Below are 26,143 nucleotides of genomic sequence, written 5' to 3'. Positions count from 1 at the left end.
TTGAAAATAAAAAGTGACATATAAAATGATATATCACATTTGACATTTCACATTTCACTTTTTCCATATGAAGTAATGTGGAATTTGAATTATGTGATGTCTTTTAGAGACATTAACGCAGTTGCACACGATGCAATTAATTTTGATAGTTTACGTAACATAATCACAAGTATTTGATCGTCACGGCTTATCTGCTTAGAGCCAGATAAAAACGAGTCACGGCCTATGGAATCTGAAAAAAATATTGGATTAATGATAATTTTTCCACAAAATCGAAAAATGGTTCGGTTTACCTTGTTAAATGACGGCTTCCCTCATGTACAGCCATTTCCGAGCTTTTAAATTCATTCAACTCCTTTCGAATGGCTGCTTTATCTTTTGGGGTTAATCTTGTCCATGGTTTATCCGCACGTCGATCGTAATCATGTGCTTGAGTCACCTCAATATAATCGTTGAATCGAATTATTTTTTTCTCTTTGAGCTCATCCACGGTTGGTCTGAAACTAAGTTTTCGTAGAAGAAATCTTTTCTTTTCCTCCTTTTGTTTCTTTTCTTCAGCTGGGGATTGACTTTTTAAAATATTGCGCTCGATTAATTCTTCCGGGGTAGGTCTCATTGATAGTCGTCTTATCAATTTTGCACCAATTGCCTCTTTTGATTCTTGTCTTTCATTCTCACTTTGCATATGTAAAATATTTCTATTAATCAATTCCTCCATGTTTGGTCGCAGTGACAACTTCAATGAAAGGCTTTCTTTTCGTGCTAGTTTAGTTGTGGGTTTATCACTCATAGGAGTATCATCGCGAAACAATATTGGTCCATCACTGTGATCACTATCAGTACTTGTACCTTCGCGAATTACAAAAGGATGAGAATTTTCTTTATTCTCTAAATTGTTCGATACTCCCAAGCCAAAGCGAACAGGGCGGTTTCTATTGAAATTGAAAAAAATAAAATCATGATGAATATAAAGAAAACAAATTCACAAATTGAATGATTTTTTTAATTTAGTTTTCACAAGTGTAGACTTAAATCAATACTAATAATAACTGCACCTAACAGTGTTCTTTCGCCTTGGTGATTTATTCAAAATAAATAAATGAATATAATATAAATTAAATAATTTCCATCAACCATATAATATTTGTTTTTTGTTTTAACTTCTTAATCATTTCTCAATAGAAGAGTTAAAAAGTCCAATGTATTTTCAACCTTTTCATTATCATTGAAATGTGTTTTGAATAATTTTCAATTCTAAAAATTCAAAGATTATTTCATTTCAATTGTAAATTTCACCTGGCATATGCAAAAACGATCATAAAATTATATATTTAGTAGCTTAACTCTAGTATGTTCACACCTGCATATCAATTTTTATTTATCATATTGTGTGTGCTCTTGTAAACATTTTGTCGAATTTTCAACTTTTGGTATGGTAGCGAATATCATCAGTCAAAAAGTATGTTTATTTTATTAATACTACACTACACTGTAATAATAAAAAAAAATCCAAATGAATTAAAATCAAAATAGCTGACTTTTCCGCATGGAACCGACATTTTGGGAATAAACTGAAAATATGCTCTATGTTTGGTTGCAGTAACTTAAATCGCCGTAGAAACTTGTGAATATTATTTTCTTATCAATATAAATAAACTCACCAAGTTTAAAGAAATTTCAATCAAAAATATGTAACTTTTTTTTGGCTCATAAACGAAAATTTTGTATGGGATTCCTAATATGCATTGAAATTTCTTTAAACTCTCGAAATGTAATTTTTCTGTGGAAAAAACAACATGTGCAAAGTTTCACGTCATTACGCAAAGGTATGGCTCCCATACAAAAATATTTTTTTGTGAATTGTTGTCCGAAAAATCTGTGAAAAATTGATTAAAATGATATTCTTTCAATTTGAACGCTGAAAGAATGTGAAGTGGGGGGTTTTTTGGCACGAGAAACGCGAATCTGATGTTAGTTTTAAGATGCAATCAATTTTTCACAGACTTTTCATACAAAAATCCACAAAAAAATTCATTTTTGTGGTACCGTAATGATGTGAAACTTTGAACAGGCTAATTTTTGATTGAAGTTTCTTTAAACTTGGTGTGATTATTTATTTTGATAAGGAAATAACATTCATAAGAATTCAGGGTGATTTAAGTTACTGCAACCATACATAGACCATAATTTCGGGAATAATCGTGTTTTCTACATGGAATAGTGTTAATTTTCATGTCATTACAATATCATGCAGGTATGTATGCAATACAAAAATCAGCATTTTTTGTTATTTTTGTATGGAAAGTGTTTCAAAATAATTCTTATGATTCAGATTGAGAAACCGATAAAATATTATTTTGAACTGTCTTAATTAAATACGCATGTACCACCGTACGAAAATGTTCGTCTTACTCGTATAAGACTCTTCATTTATTTACTAAATTCAAAAAAAGTCAAATGTGAATATACTCAAGGTATGCTCATTCAGTTTTATGCTTAAATCCTAATACGTACTAAATATTCAAAACTCACCCAATGGAACTAGAATTATTGTCTTGACGAACAACTAATGGCCTGTTTGATATATCTCCACTACCTAAGGACAACATAAAAAAAAGGAATATTGGGGATTATTAATCGCAAAAGAAAGTGAATTCATATGTTTAAGAACAACATATAGACCACAAATGTTCAACAACATACATAAATTTGAGATTTGGTAGTTGATCGCGATTCTGGAAGAAAAAATCTAGAAGAAAAATAATGGGTCAGACTGGCACACATACACAGCATCATTGTATTTGTGTGTAAGGTGTTTGTCAATCACAAATGAACAATTTGGTAAACGCAATGCACACCCGAATGTGACATTCGCATGTCTCGCTCACTCATTCTATGTTCATCAACGTTGCATTTGTTGCACTGTGTTGAACTCACTCATATGTATTTAAATGTTTAAATCGGATCGGCGTTGTGTTAAACACAGCCGATATAGCACAGAAAATGCCTTCGAAAATTTTGCCTTCTATGCAACAATATTGTTATTTGATTATTGTAATGATGTCAACGGCGATTTATTTGTTACTCGCTCATCATCATTTCTACCAAGATTTCTACGCTTTTTGCTATCAATACCAAATCTCAATTTTTTTGCACTCTGTTTGTTATCGCAACTCCAGATCATTTGCTAATTGTTTTAAAATTAAAATTAATTTTCATTTCTACTTTCCAACATTCTTAAAAGCTTTGAATATTTAGATTTATATTTAGAATTATCGAAATTATAGATAGCAATTCTTAAGCAATGAAATAGTATCTACTTTTTTTTTTTAATGCAGATTTTTTTGGAACAGCATTCAACATTGGCTCCATGACAGGAATCTCTTCAACTCGCAAAGTATTTAAATTTTGTTGCATCATGAATTCCTCCTCTGAATCTGCGTCATCTGGATATCTATACAAATTTGAATCCTCTTCTTCTTCATAGTCGTATTCATTATAATCCATTTGTGGTGGATGCAAAAGACTCATATTTGTATTATGGGATAAATTTGAATTATGGGATTTTATAGTATGGTGTCGACTAGCCAATATTGTCGGACTTGGTGTGGAAAACATAGGTGGAGGCGGAATGGGTCCAATTTCTGACAATGGTATGGGTGGCTCTGGTAACTCAGATAGAACAATATGGCTCTGTAATTGATGATGGATTTGATGATCGGAGTTGCCAGCTGAAATGTGCTCTTTTCCTGACTGGCAGTTCTTTTCAACTATTATTATGGAGAGAACAAAAAATAATATATATATATAGTACTTCATTTTAATCAAATAGTATAAAATACTTACTATAATTTCTACGAGATATTTTATTTGAACCACCACCAAGAGACGTTGGACGTTCTAGTTTTGGAGTTGATAAATGCTGACTCGCTCCTCCACTCAGTGATGATAAAATTGCTCCTTTACATAATTGTTCATTGTTTGTAATTAAAACATTGCTTTCATTTCCACAATTATTTAAAACATCAGTCTTGTCCTTTCTCATTTCTGGAAATAAGTAAATTCAAAATTAATTTTTGTAACAAAATCGATATCAGATATTTTATGTTTCAATTTTTTTGTCACTCATTCTTTATTTCGGTGAATTTTTGGTTTAATATAATTAATTTAATTGTAAGTAAACTTTTCCGAGATATTATCGAAATAAGTGTATGAAAATAATATTTAAAAAGAAAAACAATTCAAATGTATAGGAAAAAAGGCCATACTAATAGACACCAGCCGCCAGCTCGCAACTGGCAGCACCAATTAATCTCAGCACAAACTTATCTGCGCATGAAAAATACTCTACGCAGATAATTATCCATTCACAAAATGTGAATGGTTTAAGAACAAAAATATCGGAGTTTGCAGCTGAGATAATGGTTCAACATTCGTCGATTTATTACATGCTACGTGAAACTCATTTAAGTGATGCAATCAATTCTGTCAACGTTTTTCCACCAATGTACGAGGTCTTTAGATGTGATCGTTCATCACTCACAGCACGGAGGTGGAGCACAACAAACTGAAGTCAGTTTGCATCGGAACGGGTGACCATTTCGGAGCTGAACAAATTTGGGTAAAGGTAGCCGGCATGAAAAAGAACATCTTTTTGGTTGAATTATATATTCGACCTGATTCAACACTCAAGGTGTATGAAAACAACATGTATGCCTTGAAAGAAGTCGCATCGAAATTGAATACAAATCATGTTTTGATTGTGTCCGGAGACTTTTATCATTCGAAATTGATTTGGTTTGTTGATGAAAATGAGGACCCAGACATTGCAATTGCTATCAATGCAGCCAGCGAAAAAGAGAAGATAGTGCTGGATACTTGCTATGAACTGGGACTTCACCAGATTAACAAGAACTACAACCAACATGGTCGTATGCTTGATTTAATCTGGACAAATGATGTTGAGTTGCTTCAAAGCTTCATAGGTGACTTTCATTTGTTGAATTTTGAAAAGCATCATAATGCTATTAGTATACGATATAAAGAGCCAATCATAAAGACAACTGAAACAATACATACATATCGAGAACATACATTTGAATGAAAAAGCAAGCGATCAATTAACAATTGCTAGTTTTTTTCCAAAACACTTTGGCACCGCTTACAGTTCTTTAGAAGGTGATCTGCGATACGACAGCTCGGAAATAGAAAAAATACGTAATATTTGTTCTAAAATATCAATGAGCGAAATAACCGAGGAGCTTGTAGGTCAATATATAAGTATGCTGCCAGATGATCTTGTCTGTGGTCCTGATGAAATTCATCAAGCATTGTTTGAATTCATTACAGGAGCCAATATCAACACTGTTAAAGGAATCACTTGAAACTGCCACTGTACCGCAGATATGGAGAACGTACTTTGTCAGACCAATTTACAAGAACGGCGATAGAAACAACGTTCAAAGTTATTGCGTTGTTGCTTTACAGTGCATTACGTCAAAAATTCTAGATTCGATCGTCACAGGCCATCTCAATCTATATTTGAAGAACATAGTACACGAAAGTCAGCATGGTTTCATCAAGAACAGGTCAACGATTTAGTAGAATTTACTTCAAAAACGATTATTAACATGAGAAGAAGACATCAAACAGACGCCATCTATTTGGACATAGCCAAGGCCTTTGACTCGGATAACTTAAATTTACTTATTCAAAAACTTGAAATCATGGGATTGAATGAGCAGCTGTTGAAATGGATCAAATCTTACTTGTCTGGTCGCAGAAAAATTGTAAAGATTGCAGATATCAAATCTAACCCAATCGAAGTTACTTCTGGGACAGGTCAAGGATATCCCATTGGCGCTATTTTGTTCATAATGTTTGTAATTGATCTACCTTTCTTCGTGACAAATTCTACCATACTTTCATTCGCTGATGATACAAAAATTTCAAAATGTATCACCTCAACAGATGACTGCATTAATCTTCAAGTCTTTATAATAAGGGACTTGGGAGTGTTGCTTGATGTGCAAATGAATTTCAAATCACACATTGAGCATGTCACGGCTAAAGCCAAATCAAGACTGGCTTGGTTAAAGTTCTACAGCAAGGATTTCGTCGATCCATGGACAATTAAACGCCTTTATTTTACATTTGTACGGCTGGTAATAAAAGAGACTTTAAGCAGAAAAAATCTTAAAAGTGTCTCATAATTTGTATAGGATTTACATAAGATGGAGACGGTTTAAAAAAACTTAAAGTCACTTTTATTTTCAGCCGATCATTTGTATTACCAATCATCGAATATGGATCGGAAATATGGAATCCACACTACGACAATATGTGCAAAAGAATAGAGTCAATACAAAAACAATTTTTACTTTATGCCCTAAGGAGAATGAACTGGGATGGCTATAGACTTCCAAAATATGAGCATAGACTGCTGTTTCTACAAATGATTACGCTGGAGGACAGACGCAAGATGGCGCAAGTGTCTTTCATCTTCAAAATTATTAATGGAGATATGAAGTCAACTCGTATAGCAAACAGTTTAAATTATTATGATTCAGCGCATAATACCGCTTTTGATATACCGATTAGAAGAAGCGATTACACGAAGTATGAACTAATTAATTACATGCTTACTACATTCAATGATTATTATACGAAAAAAATACCAAACAGTGATACTACTTTAATTGATTTAGAAGTAAATTGAGAAATATTTGAAAGAAAATAGATGTATTGTAAACATGAATGGAATCTTTTTATAATAATTATTATTAATCTCATTCAAAACTGCTTGATGCAAGAATTTAATTATATTGTATTTATTTAAATTATTTTGAATAAACCACCAAGGCGAAGGAACGCTGTTCGGTGCAGTTATTATTATTATTGAGTCAATACAAAAACAATTTTTAATATATGCTCTGAGGAGAATGGCCTGGAACGATTTTAGACTGCCAAAATACGAAAACAGGCTACTATTTCTGCAGATGATTACTCTTGAGGAGAGACGCAAGAGGCGCAAGTGTCTTTTATTTTCAAAATTATTCACGGAGATTTAAAGTCAACTTATGTTTCAAACAGTATGAAATATTACGATCCAGCACATGATACCAGAGCAACACCACTATTTGATCTACCAATTAGGAGAACTGATTACACAAAATATGAGCCAATAAATTATATGCTTAGAACATTCAACGAATTTTATATCAAAAAATTGCAAAACAGTGATAAAAATTTAATTGATTTAGAAGTAAATTTATCAACAGTAAAACTGAGAATAGAGAATTATTTAAAGCAAAACAGATAAATAAAAGATATTTGTTATGGAAAGTAGAAATTTTGAGCAGTTGGAAAATTGATTTATGAAATTTGTATTATTATTTACATGAAAGGAAAGAAACAATAATTTTTTATATTTTCTCTCAAAAATGCTTGATAAAAATCAAATTGTATTATATTACCACCAAGGCGAAGGAACGCTGTTCGGTGCAGTTATTATTATTATTATTATTATTATTATTATTATTATTATTATTATTATTGTTGTTAATTACTAACTCTCTTTTTGCGAAAACTTTCTCTCTTTTAATTCAAACAAAATATTTCAAAATACTCTCCTTTATAATTTTTTTAATGTGATGTGATCTACTCCTCTTTCGATATTTACGCAATCACCCAGAGACATACTCTTATTTTGAAATATTCTAGCACTAATAAGAGGTAAATGTGTCTTGTAAACTTACCTGTACAGTTGACATTGGCAAAACGTTGTTGCAGTTGCTGGTGTAGTGCCTGTTGATGGGTCAATGATTGCCCAATTTCATATGCTGATTGAGAGTGTGGAACTAGGCTATTGTTATTTTGACCGATTTGATGCTGCACCGACTGAGATGAAGGCACATTAATTGTTGATGATGCGGATGTATGGGTTGTATTATTTGAACCATTGGCTAGCACAAAAACAAATTTATAACGTTTTAATATTTTTTTTTTTTATTTATGCAATGAATGCATTCTTCGATGCGAATGACACTTTGGCAGGAATGAATCGAATAGATGACCTCGAGAATGCATTCCAAGTTTTTGGACATGTTCTACACGAAGCGATCGATTATTTTGTTCCGAAAATCACCGTACAAAAAAGCACTGATCCACCGTGGTACACAAAACCATTGAAGCACCTGAAAAATGTCAGAAGAAAGGCATACAAACGTGCAAGGGAATCTGGCAACTTTGACGAATACAATGCCATCACCGATTCGTTCCTGCAATTGCAGGGCCAGCTTTTCAAGTCGTATATCAGCCGTATACAATCGCAAATCAGAGCAAATCCAAAACATTTTTGGAGATTTGTGAACGACAGAAGAAAAAGAAGCGATATTCCGGCTATTGTTGAATACAACAATGAAATTGCGGACACTGACACATCGAAAGCCGAATTATTTGCTGATTTTTTCGAAAATCAGTACACACGAAGCGACATTATCAATTTGGATCAATTGTTAGGTGAATGCGAAGACGTATCATTTGACATTGACATATCTGAAGTCGAAGTGTTGGAGGCATTGCAATCGGTCAACGTGAATAAAGGAGCCGGCCCGGATGGTATATCACCGAAACTGTTGAAAAATTGCGCGCACACATTGTCGAAACCATTAACAGCCTTATTCTGTAAATCACTACATCAAGGATGTGTTCCGGCAACATTGAAAAATTCAAGAATTGTGCCAATATACAAGTCTGGTAAAAAGAGCAACGCGTCGAACTACAGGCCAGTAGTTATAATACCGACAATAGCCAAACTTTTCGAACTTGTTGTGTATAACAAAATCAGCACATTTGTTAATTCGAAAATCTGCCACAATCAACATGGATTTGTGAAAAATAGATCAACATCGACAAATTTGTTGCAGATGGTGAACTTCACGATCGATTCTATGATCAAAAAATGTCAAACGGATGTGCTATATACTGATTTCGAAAAGGCTTTCGATCGTGTAAACCATATTAAATTGTTGCAGAAGCTGGTGAGATTTGGATTCGGCCGACGGCTTGTCAAATGGTTCCATGGATATATGACAGATAGGACACAGTTTGTTGGAATCGGTGAACGAAAGTCACGAACTTTCACTGTATCTTCTGGAGTACCAGCGGGAAGTATTTTGGGACCTTGTCTTTTCATTGTTTTTATTAACGACATTGTCGAAATCGTGTCAAATGCACTTGTTTTATTATTTGCAGATGATTTAAAATTGATCCGCACCATACAATCGCCCATTGATGCCATAATTTTTCAGAATGCCATTAATCAATTGAGCGACTGGTGTACTAAAAATAGCTTACATTTGAACCTGAAGAAGTGTTTCGTTATGACATATTCGAAAAGCGGAAACATAGTTAACTACGATTATTCGATCAACAACGGCCAACATACATTTGAACGGATCAATTTACACAAGGATCTGGGAGTTGTATTCGACACGAAGCTAACATTTGTCAATCACATCGAAGCAATTACAGCCAGTGCACATGGGGCAATTGGTTTCATCAAACGCACATTAAAGAATAAGTTTACAATTGAATCTGCTAAAATATTATATTGTGCACTAGTCAGATCAAAATTAGAGTATGCGAGTATTGTATGGCAACCATATCACCGTATCGATTCCAATAGAATAGAATCAATCCAGAAAGATTTTGTGATATGGGCATTGAGATTTATTTATCAAAGAGATTAAAATTTTGTGCTACCACCGTATCAATTTAGATGTGATGTTTTAAATATACAACCGCTTTGGAGACGGCGTATAAATGCCTCTGTATATTTAATTTATGATCTCCTTTTGGGTAAAATAGTGTCGAGTTCACTTAGAAATAAAATTGTATATACAAGACTGCAATATGACGAAAACCAAAGAAATTTAAGAAGTACAGAACTGATTAGAGTTAGGGCATTTTCATCGGATTATGCACATAATCAGCCGTTTTACGTAGCTTGTAGGAACTTTAACTTGATAAGAGAAACATTTTTAGAATCGGCATCAAGACACATCTTTAGAAACAATATTGTCAAATTGGAAAATTCGATATTTGATCGGTGAAAAATTTAACTTTTAATTTTTATGTATTATATAGAAATTAAAACAGTGAACACAGTCGATATCTACTACTCCGAAGTCGAGAAGGCTGGTGGCTGGGTATACGATCGGGTGGTGTTTCATTGTGAACGATATTGTACAAATTTTGTGATAAATTCAGTCTGTGATCAGACGGTGAATAAATAAAAAAAAAAACTGGATCGAAGATTATGTGCGTAGTTTCCAATGGAATGCATTCACTTACAATAATATTTTATTTGACAACATAACGTGATTTTCGTTTATTTGTATCAGTTTTTGTAGTTGGCCGTTATATTAATTTAATTTTCATTTGATTGACCTAACGCTGAAATTCAAGTTAAATCGATAGATAATTTCGATTTTATTTTGGAATTGATGCTATATATAGCTAGTTGATAAGTTTTATTTTTAAAATGCTCTTCACATTGATGTATAACGATCTACTATTTTACTTTACTAATAGTTTTCATATTTTTATAAACCTACCTAAATTAACAGGACTTTCTGGAAGTAAAATTCCCTTCTGAATCAACACTTCTCGGTTGGCACGTATTGATATTTTTCGCTCAAGTGCTATAATGTTAGAAAAAATGACAAAATCTATAATTTCGCACACATTTTGTAAATACTCTTGAATAAGTAAATAGCGAAATATGTAAACTGCAGTCATACGAATGAAGCATTCACACAAGAATAGTAAGTAGAAGTATATATAGAAACGAAAATATCATAACTATAATAGATGTCCATGGTTTGAGGTGAATCCGGAGGAGGAGGTGGATCCAACCTGGCCCAATATGATCTAGAAGTTGGGCCAACATGGGGGTGACATACCTGGCATCTTTATTGTTTTTACGATATTATTATCGGTAAAGCGAGAAAAATTGACTTAAAGATATTTCCAGTTTTTTATATAAATGAACTGTGAGAGAAATGCGTAAGATGATATTGGGTGTATGCATTATTTTCCGGATTTTTTTGGTGAAAAACAAACTTTATCACGGGGGACGGCAGTCCCCCAAGTGACGCAATAGCCACATACATATGAAATATGTATATTTTGCGTCACTCTATATACTCTGAAAACCTAAAGGTGGGCTATTCACAACAAAAGTAGCTGTCATTGTATTTCACCAAAAATTTGGTGTGATTTTAATACGAAAAAATATTGTGAATGAACCACAGATTGAACTTAACCTCGAAATTAGTTTGTATATGTATTGTTCAGTGGTGCGTTCACAATATTTTTTCGTATCAAAATCACACCAAATTTTTGGTGAAATACAATGACAGCTACTTTTGTTGTGAATAGCCCACCTTTAGGTTTTCAGAGTATACGTTAAAGAAATGAAAATCGATACCGCTGACTTTTGGAAAGGGTTTTTTGCATATTTTAGTAGTGCTTGGGCACCAAATTAAGAATCCGCAAAAAAAAAATAAAAAATTTCACAATTTGGCCGCCAGGTGGCATTTTGAAAAAATCGCTGAAAATTCATTTTTTTCGATTTTTGACCACCGAAATGATTTTTTTGAATTTTTTTTGGCCATATTCGGAATCTAGGGAGTGCGTAAATCGTCCTAGCGCAGTGTAGTATTTTAGTACTGGTGGCGCCATCACATTTACAGTACTTTTGGCAACACTGTTATTAGTGTTTTGACATTTCATGAAATATGTTTTCACACATTTTTTTCACTGTTATTTTATCATAATAATAAAATATATATCAAACTCACAATAATAAATTAGAATTTCATCACTTTATTTCAAAAACTCAAACACGGTTCAAATGAACGAACATTAATGTCATATTTCATGAAATGTCAAAACACTACGAACAGTGTTGCCAAAAGTTCTGTAAATGTGATGGGCACGTAGTTCCATTACGCGCCCTCCACTGCACCGCTACGGCGTAAATAATGTTAAAAAAAAAGATAATCATGATCGGTTGAAAAATGGCCGAGATATGGTCAATTGGCCAAAAATGGCCAAAAATGGCCAAAAACCTCGAAATTGGCCGGTTGAGGAGTTTGTATGTCTGTTCGTAGTTTCTTTTAAATTGTGTGAAATTATTTTTTTTCGAAAGTAGACTGAAAACTGAGCAAAATAATTTCTCAGTTTCAAAAAATTCGTTGCGTAAGTGATTTTGGTCTGGGGTCGTACATTTTTGGGAGGCCGTTTTTGAGTTTTCCATCAATCGGACATTTTTCTGGCCATCTGTAAGGTACAACAATGATTTATACGTCGTTGGAAAGGTAAAAGACTCACCTTTCCGGATCCGAAGTCAGAATGGAAAAAATTTCAAAAATGTCCACCAGGTGGCGTGATATGTGACATTTTCGGCGAAAAATGACCATGAATTTTTTTACGTAATCCAAATTTTAAAAAAAAATTGTCTATGAAAAAAATCAAAAAACTAGGGGTTTGTTAGGGACCAAATATGTGATGATTTGGCGTATGTGTAATATCTGGGAAAATTCGTTTTTTTAAAAAAGTACTCCGAAGTTGAAATTTTTTTTTCAGCAAATTTTCAATTTTTGGCCATTTTTGATCACAGGTATACGGGGTGTTTTTTTAACAGAATCACGTCATTCTTAGCTTATTGAAAAGTCATTAAGGTCTTCTTGATGAAGCAATAAAGAAATTTTGAAAAAAAATTCATCGGAAAAGGTTATATCAGAATGACTAGACCTCAAAAAATGGGAAAAATCAATGAAAATCGAAGTTAATCGTCATTTATCTCGAAAAAATGTATGTCTTGCTTTGATTTTTTCCTCATAGATCGAAAGCGCACTCAATTTTGAGCCGATATGCACATTTTTAAAAACCATCATTGTTTTATTTGGTGAAAATTGGGAAAAGTTTGAACTTTGGTATGGCTCCCGTACCATGATATACACAAGAACAAAATCGAATCGTGCCTGCGTCAATTCTCAATGTTTGCTCTCAAGGAGTATCCAAATATTTCAAATGACTACAGGATTTCATCGTACAGCACTCGCCTAGGCAAACTAAACATGCAATCACTCCAAAGGCGCCGTATCAACGCATCAATTCTATTCATATTCGACTTGATGCAAAATAACGTTCACTGCCCATCACTGAAGACTGAAATTGCCCGCAATCAAAATGGACGTAACTTAAGATGTGTGGAGTACTTCAAAATCAATGACAAGAGCTTCAAAATCAATCCATCAGTACCAATCAACCAAATGTGCAAAATGTCAAATAAGGTCCACGAACTATTTTCAACGCAATCAAAACGATCAACTTTCAAAACTCGACTTTTAGCCTTAAGCGATGACCATTTTTCTAACTTGTCATTGGTGTCTAACTATAACACTGTTTTCTTTAACGATCTAATGTGATACATTGTGATTTTTGTAAAGATGTAAATTATTTATTTATCCAATTATTTATTTAATTATTTATTTATTAATTATTTTCTGACTCATTGTAACCGCGTGCAATTTGAAAATGTTCAGTATTTATAAGTGTTTTTTGCTGTTTGACGGTAATTTGAACAGTTTACTATTAACTATTTAGCTATTACTGTAAGAAGTAGCTAATTAGTTATTAGAAATCTTTATTAAAAGATGTGGTTTTTAACGGTGATCAGATGTATACCAAATGTGTATCATTGATTCATACCTTTTTCCCACCAAACAAATGTATAAAAATTATGTACAAACTCAAAAGATTCAGCCAGTTTTGGCGGTGAATAAATATTATTATTATTATTAAGCGGCCACCTTTTAATATCTTAGTAATCCACTGTAATGTACTAGGTTTTTACTTTTTTTGTTCACTTTGACAACTGATTTTACAAAATTCGGACCAGAGGAATTCAACGAACAATCCGAACATTTCAGTTTCTACGAACGAACGAACGAACGCAATACAATTCTACGAACGAACGAACGAACAAAAAGACCAAAAAATTATTCTACGAACGAACGAACGAACGTTCGTGGACAGCTATGATTGTGCTGTTAAGCGTGTTCAGATTTTCGTATATTTTCTGTTTTAAGTATTAGACACTAGATTAGACATGTCTATCACTTTGGGTTAGAATTTTTGAGGCGACGCAATATTAACATTTTGTATGCGTATATGAACGAACGCGTCACTGAAAATTTATATCAGAACATTTCCAGATTTACAGTATTGCGTCACAGTGAGAACTTCGAACGAAGTGTTTTGTACTTATTTAATAACAATAAGAATGAGTACATTAACCAATGTATTGCCCATCGTTAGCTATGACTTCCGCCCATCTTCGTGGTGGCTTGTCGATTCCGCGTCGAAAGAATTCCTCATCTTTTGAGGCTATCCATTCATCGATCCATTTTCGCACTCCTTCAGGATTTCGAAACGATATCTCGGACAAACCCATTTACATCGATCGAAACAAGTGGTAATCAGAAGGAGCAAGGTCTGGAGAGTACGCGGGTTGATCAAGCCGATCCCAACCGAAGTCTTGTACTTTTTTTAACGATGTCTGCTCGATGTGGCCTGGCATTATCATCGTGAAACACAACTTTGTCTTGTTTAGACGCTATCCGTGGCCGTTTAATCTTCAATGCATGCTCCATTTTGATTAATTGCATGCGGTAGCGTTGGGCCGTAACCGTTTCACCTGGTTTTAGCAGCTCATAATACTATTGGTGAGATCTAAAAGAACGCAAGTGTGTTCGACTTTGTCGCAATAAACGAATGTATGTTTTGCGCCAAGTAAATTTTGAAAAAAGAGAGTATGTATTTCGGCTGAATCAGTTATTGGAAAAGGAATGCATGTTTCAGTTTTGTTGGTTTGGATAAAAGAACGTAAGTGTCTTTGTTCTGGAAGTGGGCTTTGGTGGATCCTCAGGATCATCAGAACCGCTCCCAGTTCTGGAAGTGGACCCTCAGGATGGGCCAGAGCATTGTAAAACCATAGTCTGGTCCATCCTGAGGATCCAGCAAAACCCACTTCCAGAACTGGGAGTGTTCTGATGATCCTGAAGATCCATCGAAGCCCAGTTCCAGAAAAATCATCGTTAAACATGCATCCCTTTTTTAACAACTGATTCAGAATCACTTACTTTCCTTTTGCAAAATTTATTTGGTGCGAAACATGCGTTCCTTTATCAGCAACTGATTAAGCCGGAAAACATACTTCCCTTTTACAAATTTTTTTTGGTGCAAAACATACTTTCCTTTTAGTAAGACAGAATTGGCAAATTACATACATTCCTTTTCCAAAATTTAAAGCGAAAAAAAACATACGTTCTTTTGGATCTCACCCATAGAATACACGACACCTTTTTGATCCCACCAAATGCACAGCATGACCTTCTTGCAATGGCCTGGTTGGCCTGGATCAACATACGCTCCTTTACGCTTGGGGTTGTCGTAATAGACCCACTTTTCTTCGCCCGTGACAATTCGACTCAAAAAACTATGTTTTTTGTGTTCTTTGAGATGTTTTCTGCATGCTGTGATTCGTGCTTTGAGTTGATTTTCAGTCAGTTGATGTGGTACCCATTTTCCTAACTGCCGAATCTTTCCCATTGCATGCAAACGTCTGCAAATGGTTGCTTGGTCAGTATTTAATTCAAATGCAAGTTCTTTTTGCGTTTGACATGCATTTTCATCGAGTAATGCTTGCAACTCCGCATCTTCAAACTTTTTTGGCTGACCTTGTCGTTCTTTGTCACGCACATCAAAATCACCACTTTCGAAGGGTTGAAACCAATCGAAACATTGTTTACGTGATAAAGAATGTTTGCCATACAATTTCCCAAGCAAACGATGACTTTCAGCTGAAGTTTTCTTTGCAAAAAAGTGGCTTAACAAAACTTTCCGCAAAAGCTGTTGCTTTCTCCAATTTTCAAAATTTTCCATGGTTGAAAAAAAATATGATTCGCACAAACAAATGAAACACTTTTTACTGATTTTGACAGTATTTGAATGGGCCATTCAAATGACGTATATGTCATTGATCTACTACAAGCCAGTGGTGACATCTGATGTCTGAGTCCGGAAATTAATGCATACACCCATAAGTTGAACGTTTAAATACAGAATTCATTGAAAGTCTCAAATTTAAGTCTTATCCGGTTTAAAACCCAGAAATTATTCCGTTGTGATTTAAACCGATTTCTGGGTTCAAAATATTGAAAAATATTTAAAGCAAAATAGATAGAATTGAATAGAAAAAAATACTGAGAACATTATTAATCTCTTTCAAAACTACTAGATAAGAAAATAATTATTTTGTGTTTATTTAAAATATATTAAATAAACCACCAAGGCGAAGAAACGCTGATCGGTGCAGTTATTGCCCCGACTAAACTGTATCGATTTGCCACCAAGCATATATTTCACTTTCGATCCAAAACACTCATTACCAAATAAAAGTAGGCTACATTAGCAACAGAAAACAGTTTCCTTTGAATCTGACCGATCAAAATAAACACAGAAAAGTTGAGATTCTGTGAGGAGAAAATGCCGGATCGGTATTTGCCGAAAATACAAAAATCACTATTGACGGTCTACGCTCGACTGCCGTCAGGTGTGTATACTCATCGCGAATTTAAATATGACAACGGAATGAATGAATGTTGTAGATATTTAAATTTTTAAGGTATTACCCCCTGTATCGATATTTTGAATTACCCCCTGTATCGAATTACCCTAAGGCTAACGGCCTTATTAAACCGAAAAATATTACATCCGTTTATACATGAATTGCAAGTTAGTAATTGATTAAAATCCCTCCCCCATATGAAAGCGTTTTTCATTACTCATAATTATTTGCTTTGAACTGATGAAAGGGCAACAGTCAATGAATATCCTTCTCGTCAGTTTGTCATTTTGTTCAGTCATTCAAATTGTACTAAATTTGCTTATTAAATAATTTATAATATATAATACAATTTTTATTCTTGTGATGTGTAATGTATGTTTGTAAACAACTGCAACATTTGTAGTGCTAATAGCAATAACTAATTCTGATGAAGATGATGATGATTCAGATCAGTCATGGTATGGTGGTCATCAAGCAGTGAAGAGGAATCAATGGAATTGAGCGACGATTTAGATGACAATAGTGAATTGGCTGACAACAGTAATGATACGATGAAGAAAACTGAGTGTGTGAAAAAAAATCGTCATCGTACAACACTCTGTATCCCTCATTAAAATCAACAAACAAATCAATGAAAAATTAGTTCTTATCATGAAGTCTGGTTAACTGTCGTGTACTTCCGTATTATCTTATGGATAATTGAATCATTGAGTACTAAACAAATAAATATTTCTTACTAACATTTTGAAGTTTCTTCAAATTTTTCACTTTTCTTTTTTCGTCTCCATTTCCAAGGTTTGAAAAATCGGCCGAGAGCACTAAATTTACTCTTGCGCTCAAGTGGTGGTGATCTTGCACAAGACCCTAGACTATTTGTTCTTATGATAGCGCCATTATGTTGTTTTTTGGCTATTGAGAAGGAAAAAAAAGTTAAAACGTTGATAAAAAGTTTCACTATAAGAATATGGAGTTATTTTTTTAAATATTACTTTGATAAATTGTGTATTTCTTCAACATTTAAAAATTTTTGTTTTTGAAACTGTTCAATTACGAATTCGATAAAAACCATCACTTTTGATTATAATAGTTTAAGAATGAATTTGAGAATAAATTTCCATTGAAAAGTGATCATTTCAATATATAAAACATTCATTGAGTTTTATTGCTAAAGTTCAATTAATATTGATACTTAAATTACCAATTGAGACGTAAAAATGTGTCCTCAAATTTATTAAACACAGAACAATTTTTATTTAAATATTTAACTAGTAAGAAATTTTTCGAAAAATTGACACAAAACGTGTTTGGTCGAACACAAACAGTGGTCGAATATTTTTTTTCAACCGCAGAAAATATCAATTTATATTCTGACTAATGAACATATTGTAAATAGTTATTTTATTAAGCACACAGCTATTTTCATATCGGGTCCTTACATTTAAATAAAATCCATCCAAGTTCAAGTTTTTTTGTTTTTTGACTGAAGGTAGGAATTGAAATTAAAATATATCTCATTTAAATATTACATTTTAATCATAGAAGCATTTTCATGGTTACTAATTCTAATGCATTTAATTTAATAATTTTATGCAAATTACTATGTTCGGCCTAATAAAAAAAGACAGACCAAACCATCTAACAAATATTTTGTCACGATTCGAGAATCACAAATATAATAATTTAGAAAGTAAAAATAATGTAACAAGAAATTTTCAACAAATTCATCTCACAACTTGTGTAAGTAAAATGTATATGTAATTTTGAGATATACCTTATTATTTTTCAAGAGATGAAAAGAATACTCATAGTGAATTGAATGATTTAAAGTAAGCTCAATCCCCCGATGAAAAAAGAGCAGCATGATTTTTTTACGTAGATTTGTTGTTGTAACAACTTCATACAAGATAATATATTGTAATTTCATTCACTTTAATTCTGACCTGTTCAACTTAAAATTAAAAAAAAAATGGTTTGTAGAAACGGCAATTTTGAGTGAGTTTTCAAGAAAATATTTTAAATCACATTTAAAATCATTATGCGGAAAAACATTCTATTCACCGTTCATAAGAAAAAGCATTTTCGTTCAAAAAAGTAAAGATTTTTGAATTCAAAAATGAAAATAAGATTTCAAATCTCGCGTACTTTACATGTTATTACATTATTGGGATCTTACCAATTACTGTATTTTCAGCAATTTCTTTGGCTGCATGTGCGGCTGCAACTGCCGGAGCACATTGCAATATTTCTGACAGTGATAATGTAGAGGCTATAAGTTGACGTTTTTCCTCAAAATTCAAATAATCCAATGAATTGGATCGTTGTGGTGTAACAATCGTAACTGATCGGTGCACCGAAAATATATTTTCATGTTGCGGGCTGGTGTTGTTGATTATCTTCGAAGGCTGATCTTGCATCGACATAGTCGACTTTCGAATATAATTTTCAATCACAATAATAAAAGCGATTTTTTTTTCAACAAAATTAATAAAAATCACTACATTGCATTGAGCTATTTATTTTTTAAATTTTTCGTTGTCACATACAAGTTCTATTGTGCATTTGATTTTTTTTGTTAAAATTCAGAATATATTTTCTGCTCATAAAAAGGAATCATAATTTTCTTTGAAATTTTTTTACCATATCGCACTGCTCACTTTTTTATCTGTATTCTTTCAATAATTTATATATTTATTGTCGTAATAAGTATTGTTCAATATTTTCTATAACTTTTATACTAGTTGAACCTATAATATTTTAATTATATATCCGAATACTTTCAAATCATTTTCCATTTTTTGGAATATTTGAATGGACAGAAATTACAATTGATTGTCAATTTTCTTAAACAATATTCATCAAGTGAAATACACAAAAACCACTGTATTTGAACCAATATATTAAAAATGTTTAAGAATGTTTTGGCTAACAATTTGTTGTTTACGATTTTGTTTTTAGGTCTTTGTACGGTGTTGGGATTGGACATTCATCCGCAAATATTGAGACCACAGAATCAAAATGCTGCCGTACAAAATCAAGCAGCTGACGATGAGGATTCCAGTGACGATGAGGACTACGTTTATGTTCTCGATGTTTCCGATGACGACCAGTTTTAATTACATGTAGCATTAAGATTTCTTTTTAAATAATATTATTGTAACGTTTTGTTACTATGCTGGGCTTGAGTTTTGTGGCCTTGACCGAAGTACGGGCAGTTCGGTATATAAAATAACCCGTAGGTGAGTATCATTTATTGAACTGAACCGATAGTATATTGATGTTAATTCATACTTACTAACTGAGTTTATTTTTTCTCTTTTTTTTTTTCCATTGCGACGTTGAAAATGACTGAAACTACACTCAAATCCGACCCCAATATTGACCGTCAACATATGCCCGATAATGGATGAATTTGCCACAACAAATGTTTTTTGGGTAGTGGGAGTATAGTCAAAAAATGTTATGTATGAGATTCACACTATATTCCTTTATTTTCTTTCTTTCTTTCGTCCACTATGACACTTAGAGGAAAACTCGATGGATATACGTATATTTCTATATTATCTTACTGTCTTCTTAATCATTTTTTTGAATCGGTCAGATTGTATAAAAGAATTAAAATAATCAAATAATCATGACAAACTCATATTCAAGGTTCAATAAGCTCCAATTTAAAAGGTTTAATTAGGATCTTCGGAAAAATATTATTCATTTATGTTATTAAAAAGTGGCAATGCTTATATGGGCTCAATTTCGAACAAATAACTTGATCGTATTTATTAAATGATATGGAATTTCTTAGAAAATCTAATATCATTCCATGTTCACATGCATATTGTGAAGATTAGTCACGAAAATTGAAATATAAGCACCAAAAATCTTCAGTATCACTTATAATAATGTAACTGTTGTTATTATAAATATTTTATTTATTTTTAAAAAAATTTTAATAACAAAAGATAAGGTTCTAGATTTTTCGTTTTGTCTGCATCATTCGTTTAACATATTTTCAGATATTTTGTTTAAATAACATTTATCCCAAACACATACATAATCCGAACATTAAATTTAATATTTTTTGCCTCTATCAATTGAATACAGTGAATGAAAAAACATAGAAGCCTTAATTTTAAAAATAAGAGAAACCATCTTGTATTATACTCTTTTTTCGACTGAAATTTATATACAACAAAAACAATGTAATCGAATAATTTACATGTATATTGTATGTGTTTGAATTGAACGCATACAATAAGGAATTTGTGTATAGAATGCACATATACAAACAAAATTCGCAATGAAAAAGGCAAGTTTCAGTATAACATATATCTAATATGAACGAAAAGAGTGAGACAGCTATATAAAACATCATCGAATCAAATAAGTCAAAATTGTATAAAAGTGCATATTATCACAAACGTATTGTGTATTACAGCAACATACGAGTATCAAGAGCGTCTTCATAATATAGAGGTTCAAATATGCTTGAAAGAATGTATTTATTGCACTCCAATGTGACGTTGTATATGTATTGTATATATAATATACAGTCGAGTTTGAATGGATTCGAATGAAATAAATTTGTTTGATTTATTTATTGAAATTAAATGCAAATGTTATTCTTCAAAAAACGATGAAAGAAATCATTTTCACCATCAATATTAACCATACCTATCTTTAGATTACATGAATATTTGATAGAAATGACACGAAAGCAATGAAGAATGGAAGAAGTACAAATTGGAATTTTATGACACATTTTTGAAAGATGTAGTGTGTAGAATTTCTTAAGAAGCATATCCCAAATGATGAATTGATTTTGAATTGAGAATAGGTATAAAATTCCAACGATAGAATATGAACCACAATTTAATAAATAACGAGGAAATAATGAAAAGAAAAAAATGTATCTGAATATTCAGTTGCAGTTCAACGAAGTAGATGTTAAATACTTTTTATTAAATATAACTGTTAACTGATTAAAGAATTCCATTCGGAAATTATGGTTTATCAAGATAAAAAGAAGAAAGAATTAAAAGAATGTATAAAATGAACATGTAAATCAGGATATATTTTAACTGGCACCATCAAAGAACTTTTACCAAACATATTCACTTGAAGTAATAATTTTTATATATTTCCAAAGATTTGTCATGCGAAGTAGGAGTGTGTAATGGTAAACTAAAATTTATCAGCTGTGATCAGTATTTTTTGAAGCCACATTTTTTTTACCTTTTGTGGTTGTGTACTCTTGTTTTATCTGTTCCATATTTTGGAATTATTTATTGGTTTGTGTGGGATCCCTTTTCCATTTGAAAACTTATTTTATGAATTTTTATAAATTAATAACACAATATTGAAATAATTTTTTTTGACGTTCAACAAATACTATACATTTTGAAATACTTATACTGCAGGTTTTTTGTTTGTTTTTCACTTATATTCAACACTTTTCAACATTCAAATTACTCAAATGTCTGGGGATTGCTTGTGATTACTTGAAATGTCAATAAAAACTGTGGCGCTGCAAATGCTGTGTTAGAAATTATCAACTTTGGTTTTTACCTAGATGGGAAAATGGAACTTAATCAATAAGTAATGGAACAGAATGGAAAATGAAATCATTATAGCAAGTATATAGTTTAAGCGCAAAATCAATGAACACAACAATTGCTTAAATTTGAGATTTGGTATCAGTGTTGAGATCGTTGATCACTGTGAAAACAGAAAAGAATGCCATTAATATGCTTATAATTTCAAGTACTTGTTAGCATCGTCCACAACTACGTCTTGGTACCATTGTTTGAAGCAATGAGATTCCCATTATGAGAATGTTCGCGTAGACTAGGGGAATTTATCTGTTCGCGAATATATATTATTCGATGGTACATATACTATGCATATTTTACGAATAATGCATTGAATGTACGTATTTTGCGAATATTCGCAGTGAATATACGCAAAATATACGCAATATTCACAGTGTTTTGATTGAGATAAAAACCCCTAGCGCGTAGACGTCCGTTTCGTTTGGTTTTTGGTTCGACAACGAAGAAAAGAAAATACAATCAATAATATTAATAATAATTTCATTGATTGGTAATAGTCTTACCGGTCTTCCGATTGACTTCTGGGATGTATTGTGTTAGTTGATTGACAAAACGAATACATAGTCACGTGCCGTTTGTTGCAATGCTCGATGCGGACACCGTAGATATCCTTTGATTGGGGAGTTTGATGCAAATTTTGCACCACCAAATACCAATATCACTGTTTTCTCAGCATCCGACAGTCTACGATCGACTTTTGTCATTTGCTTCACCAACACATGCATCAAACTTTAAAAGAACCACATGTTTTTGGTACCTTATCTGTAATAATTAAGAATAAATGACACATACATACACACATCAATAAGATGAAATCAAATCGAGAGAGAGAAAAAAATATGCAAAAAATAAATACCTCGCATGATTCATCGAATACATCCAGCTGGTAATCAAGATAGGTAGGGTGGTCGGCACTTTTCTTCGATGGTGTTTCTTCATAAATTTAGTGATTTTCGTGCAGTTTACGGCATTGTTTCTGAAATGCATCCGTAAGTCGCTTCAGTTTGTATTGGCGGTTGAAAAAATCGGTCATATAGTGCCACTAATGATTTCAGAAAATTTTCTTTCTCGAATTAGAAAACGATCGAACGTATTGTTAGTTAAAATATATTATATCCCTAAAATCGAGTAATGAACATAAAATTACAGTGAAATTTTCATACCCAAAACAATGAAAATTTACTGCAACACTATGATACGAATTTTGAGTGAACAAAATCTCATTTGAAATGACTAGTATAGGAAGTTGCGAGTCTGTTTAGGGAGTAATTCTGCATTTTCAGTTTTTTCCCTTCACTTCCAGTTTTTTTTATTTCGACTTTTTTCGAAAAATGTCGATTTGGACCATCATCGGTGAACACGTATTTTCATAATATCACTCATTATGAAGCAAACACGGATTATAGTGCCACTTTTTTGGGGAAAAAAATTATCAAACACGTTAGATGGCGTTCGTTTAAATGTAAATGTCTATGTACATACGGTGGCGCCGCCCTACACCAAAAATTACTGAACTATAAAGTAAGGTAGTATTGTTATGAAGAGCAAGTTGAAACTATGGTGTCTCCGTAGTCGACAAGGATGTGCCCTTCCAATGCGGCAATAACCAACGAAATGAGTATGTTCCCACGATTTCAAAAAATATAATTTTTATCGTATTTTTGCACACATGAAACCACACATTTTTTGAAGTAGCAACGTTACTTGGGTTTTTATTGCTGGTAATGAATGTACATGATCTCTAGACTATATCATGCCTTTGAGCTCATTCGATCATTGCATAGATATGATATACAGTATCAATTGCGGTTCTCATGAAAATCATCAGTTTTTGATGATTTTATCAATTAACGGCATAATCTTTTTTTTGTGCATCCACGCACACAGAAATGTATTTTAATCAACACAAGGAGTGCATTTGAGGAGGAAGGGCAACTTGGGTCAGGCCGCCCTCCACCTCTGTGGTACAGGGCAGGTTCAAAAAACAAAAATTGGCTAACATATTGAAAATTCGCCCAGAATAGGGTCTTAACCCTCCTCACCCCCAAACTCAGTACATATTCGGAGTCTTCATGAAAACTTACTCATGGATGTCATACATTGTGATTTTCTCAAACTCCCACTTGTACCTTAAATTCGGATCCGAAAGTGAAATCTTTTCCTTTGGAAGGTCAATACAGTTATCATCCCCTATCACTCAAAAGGGTCCAAATGATACTTACTACAAAAGAAATCAGAATGAAAAAATAGCATTCCATATCATCCAAATCAGGATATGGATTTTTTTTATTTTTCGAGTGCTCTATAGCGAGTCTCCGAGAGTTTCATATGATCGGCTGAGAATAAAAGTGACTTTAAGTTTTTTTAAACCGTCTCCATCTTATGTAAATCCTGTACAAATTATGAGACACTTTTAAGATTTTTTCTGCTTAAAGTCGCTTTTATTACCAGCCGTACATATAAACTTCTCATTTAACACCTATTGAATAGTGACTGAATGTCAATCTTGATTCAGATGATAAGGAATGCGAGTTTTTTCATTCTGATTTTACCAGATGATACAGACAATGTAATAGTATTTGTAAATCGAAGAAAAAAAAATTAATTATTTTTTTCATTATTCGCAAGTTTTCATCATCTACATGGCAACCTTATATGAAACTCTCGGAGACTCGGTATAGAGCACTAAAAGTAAAAAAATTCAGATTTTTTCTCAACTCTCGACCACTTCTATCTATAATTTGAAACAAAATAAAATGTCTTACATCCGTAAGATGAACTTTTCCGCACTGTGATCCATAACATGCATTTATTACAAATCTTTTACTCAAAGAATTCACGAGAAAACTGAATCTGACATTAGTTTTACGATACAAATAATTTTCGAAGCACTTTTCATACAAAAACTACTAAAAATGGGAATTTTTGTATCGCAGCCATGCCTATATGATATCGTAATCATGTGAAAATTTGCAGAGGTTATTTTTTTCACAAAAAGTTAACATTCTGAAAGTTTGAAGAAATTTCAATGCATATTAAGGGTACTTCCCATACAAAATTTCGTTTTTGAGCGAAAAATCCAAAATTTTGTTCGGGAGGTACCCATAATATGCGTTGAAATGTCTTCAAACTCTCGGAATGGTATTTTTTTGTGACAAAAATATCCTCTGCAAAGTTTCAGCTAGTTACGATATCATACAGACATGGATTTCATACATAAATTCAATTTTTTTGAAATTTTTGTATGAAAAGTGTGTCGAAAGTTATTTGTATCGCAAAAATAACGTCATATTCGGTTTTCTCGTACCCAAAAACACCCCAATACATATTTTTGAGTGTTTAAGTATACATTAAATATCACTTTTGGAAGAAAAATTAAATTTTTCCCATGGATGGCCATGGGCATCACACCAGACATGACACTTCACTCTGTCGACCAAAGTCGCTCAAAATCTAATGGTTTCTATTCCTCGGCATCCCCAATCATCCTGTGAAGTGAGATTTTGAATTACTTTTCTTGTTTGAAAGTTATCGTGTTAACAAATTTTTGCGTACAGGGTACAGCGTACAGCGTACAGCGTACAGGGTACCATGCATATACATTCGGACATCGAAAAAATGCTAGATTCGTGTTCCCTGGCTCCTAAAACACCCAGAAAACATGTGTTTTGAGGGTGTTAATTTTTCGACCGATTCCAATACTTTACCTTACACACTAGGGGCACAACTACACTTTACGACATCCTCTTTAAATCGATTTTTTTGGGAAATTTCATTTTTTTAAGTTATGAAAATGATGGGGAACGATGAATTGGGGTTGGGGAAAGCTGATTTA

At 32.7% G+C, this 26,143-nt stretch overlaps 1 protein-coding gene across 4 annotated transcripts; it reads right to left on the bottom strand.

Annotated features, from left to right (window-relative positions):
- Nucleotides 1-83: 83 nt before the first annotated feature.
- On the bottom strand, nt 84-22,114 carry LOC116339376 (phosphatase and actin regulator 4B). 4 transcript variants are annotated; one of them, XM_031765215.1, is made up of 9 exons: nt 21,932-22,114; nt 17,444-17,611; nt 10,620-10,706; nt 7,758-7,964; nt 3,847-4,047; nt 3,321-3,770; nt 2,533-2,596; nt 294-932; nt 84-232 (listed from the first exon to the last, which is right to left on the bottom strand). In XM_031765215.1, exons 1-9 carry the CDS (start codon nt 21,966-21,968, stop codon nt 217-219), a joined length of 1,869 nt encoding a protein of 622 aa, XP_031621075.1. In that variant the 5' UTR covers nt 21,969-22,114; the 3' UTR covers nt 84-216. The 4 variants fall into 4 exon arrangements, with proteins under 4 accessions (XP_031621075.1, XP_031621073.1, XP_031621076.1 ...); XM_031765213.1 differs by lacking the exon at nt 21,932-22,114 and adding an exon at nt 18,876-19,376; XM_031765216.1 differs by lacking the exon at nt 17,444-17,611 and having other exon boundaries at nt 21,932-22,113.
- Between the last annotated feature and the right edge of the window lie 4,029 nt (nt 22,115-26,143).

Source organism: Contarinia nasturtii, unplaced genomic scaffold (genome assembly GCF_009176525.2).
Source record: "Contarinia nasturtii isolate CC-2019 unplaced genomic scaffold, AAFC_CNas_1.1 Cnas_scaffold_530, whole genome shotgun sequence".
In the NCBI taxonomy this organism is placed as follows: domain Eukaryota; kingdom Metazoa; phylum Arthropoda; class Insecta; order Diptera; family Cecidomyiidae; genus Contarinia; species Contarinia nasturtii.
The sequence above is the reverse complement of the archived record's forward strand: the minus strand, read 5'-3'. Positions and strand labels throughout refer to the sequence as shown.

Coding starts and splice junctions, on each gene's coding strand:
- LOC116339376 (XM_031765213.1), bottom strand. CDS start 19,122: ATGTCGATGCAAGATCAGCCTTCGAAGATAATCAACAACACCAGCCCG. Junction 10,707..17,443: donor ATTTGAAGAAACTTCAAAAT/GTTAGTAAGAAA, acceptor CTAACATTATAG/CACTTGAGCGAAAAATATCA. Junction 4,048..7,757: donor TGCCAATGTCAACTGTACAG/GTAAGTTTACAA, acceptor ACTTATTTCCAG/AAATGAGAAAGGACAAGACT.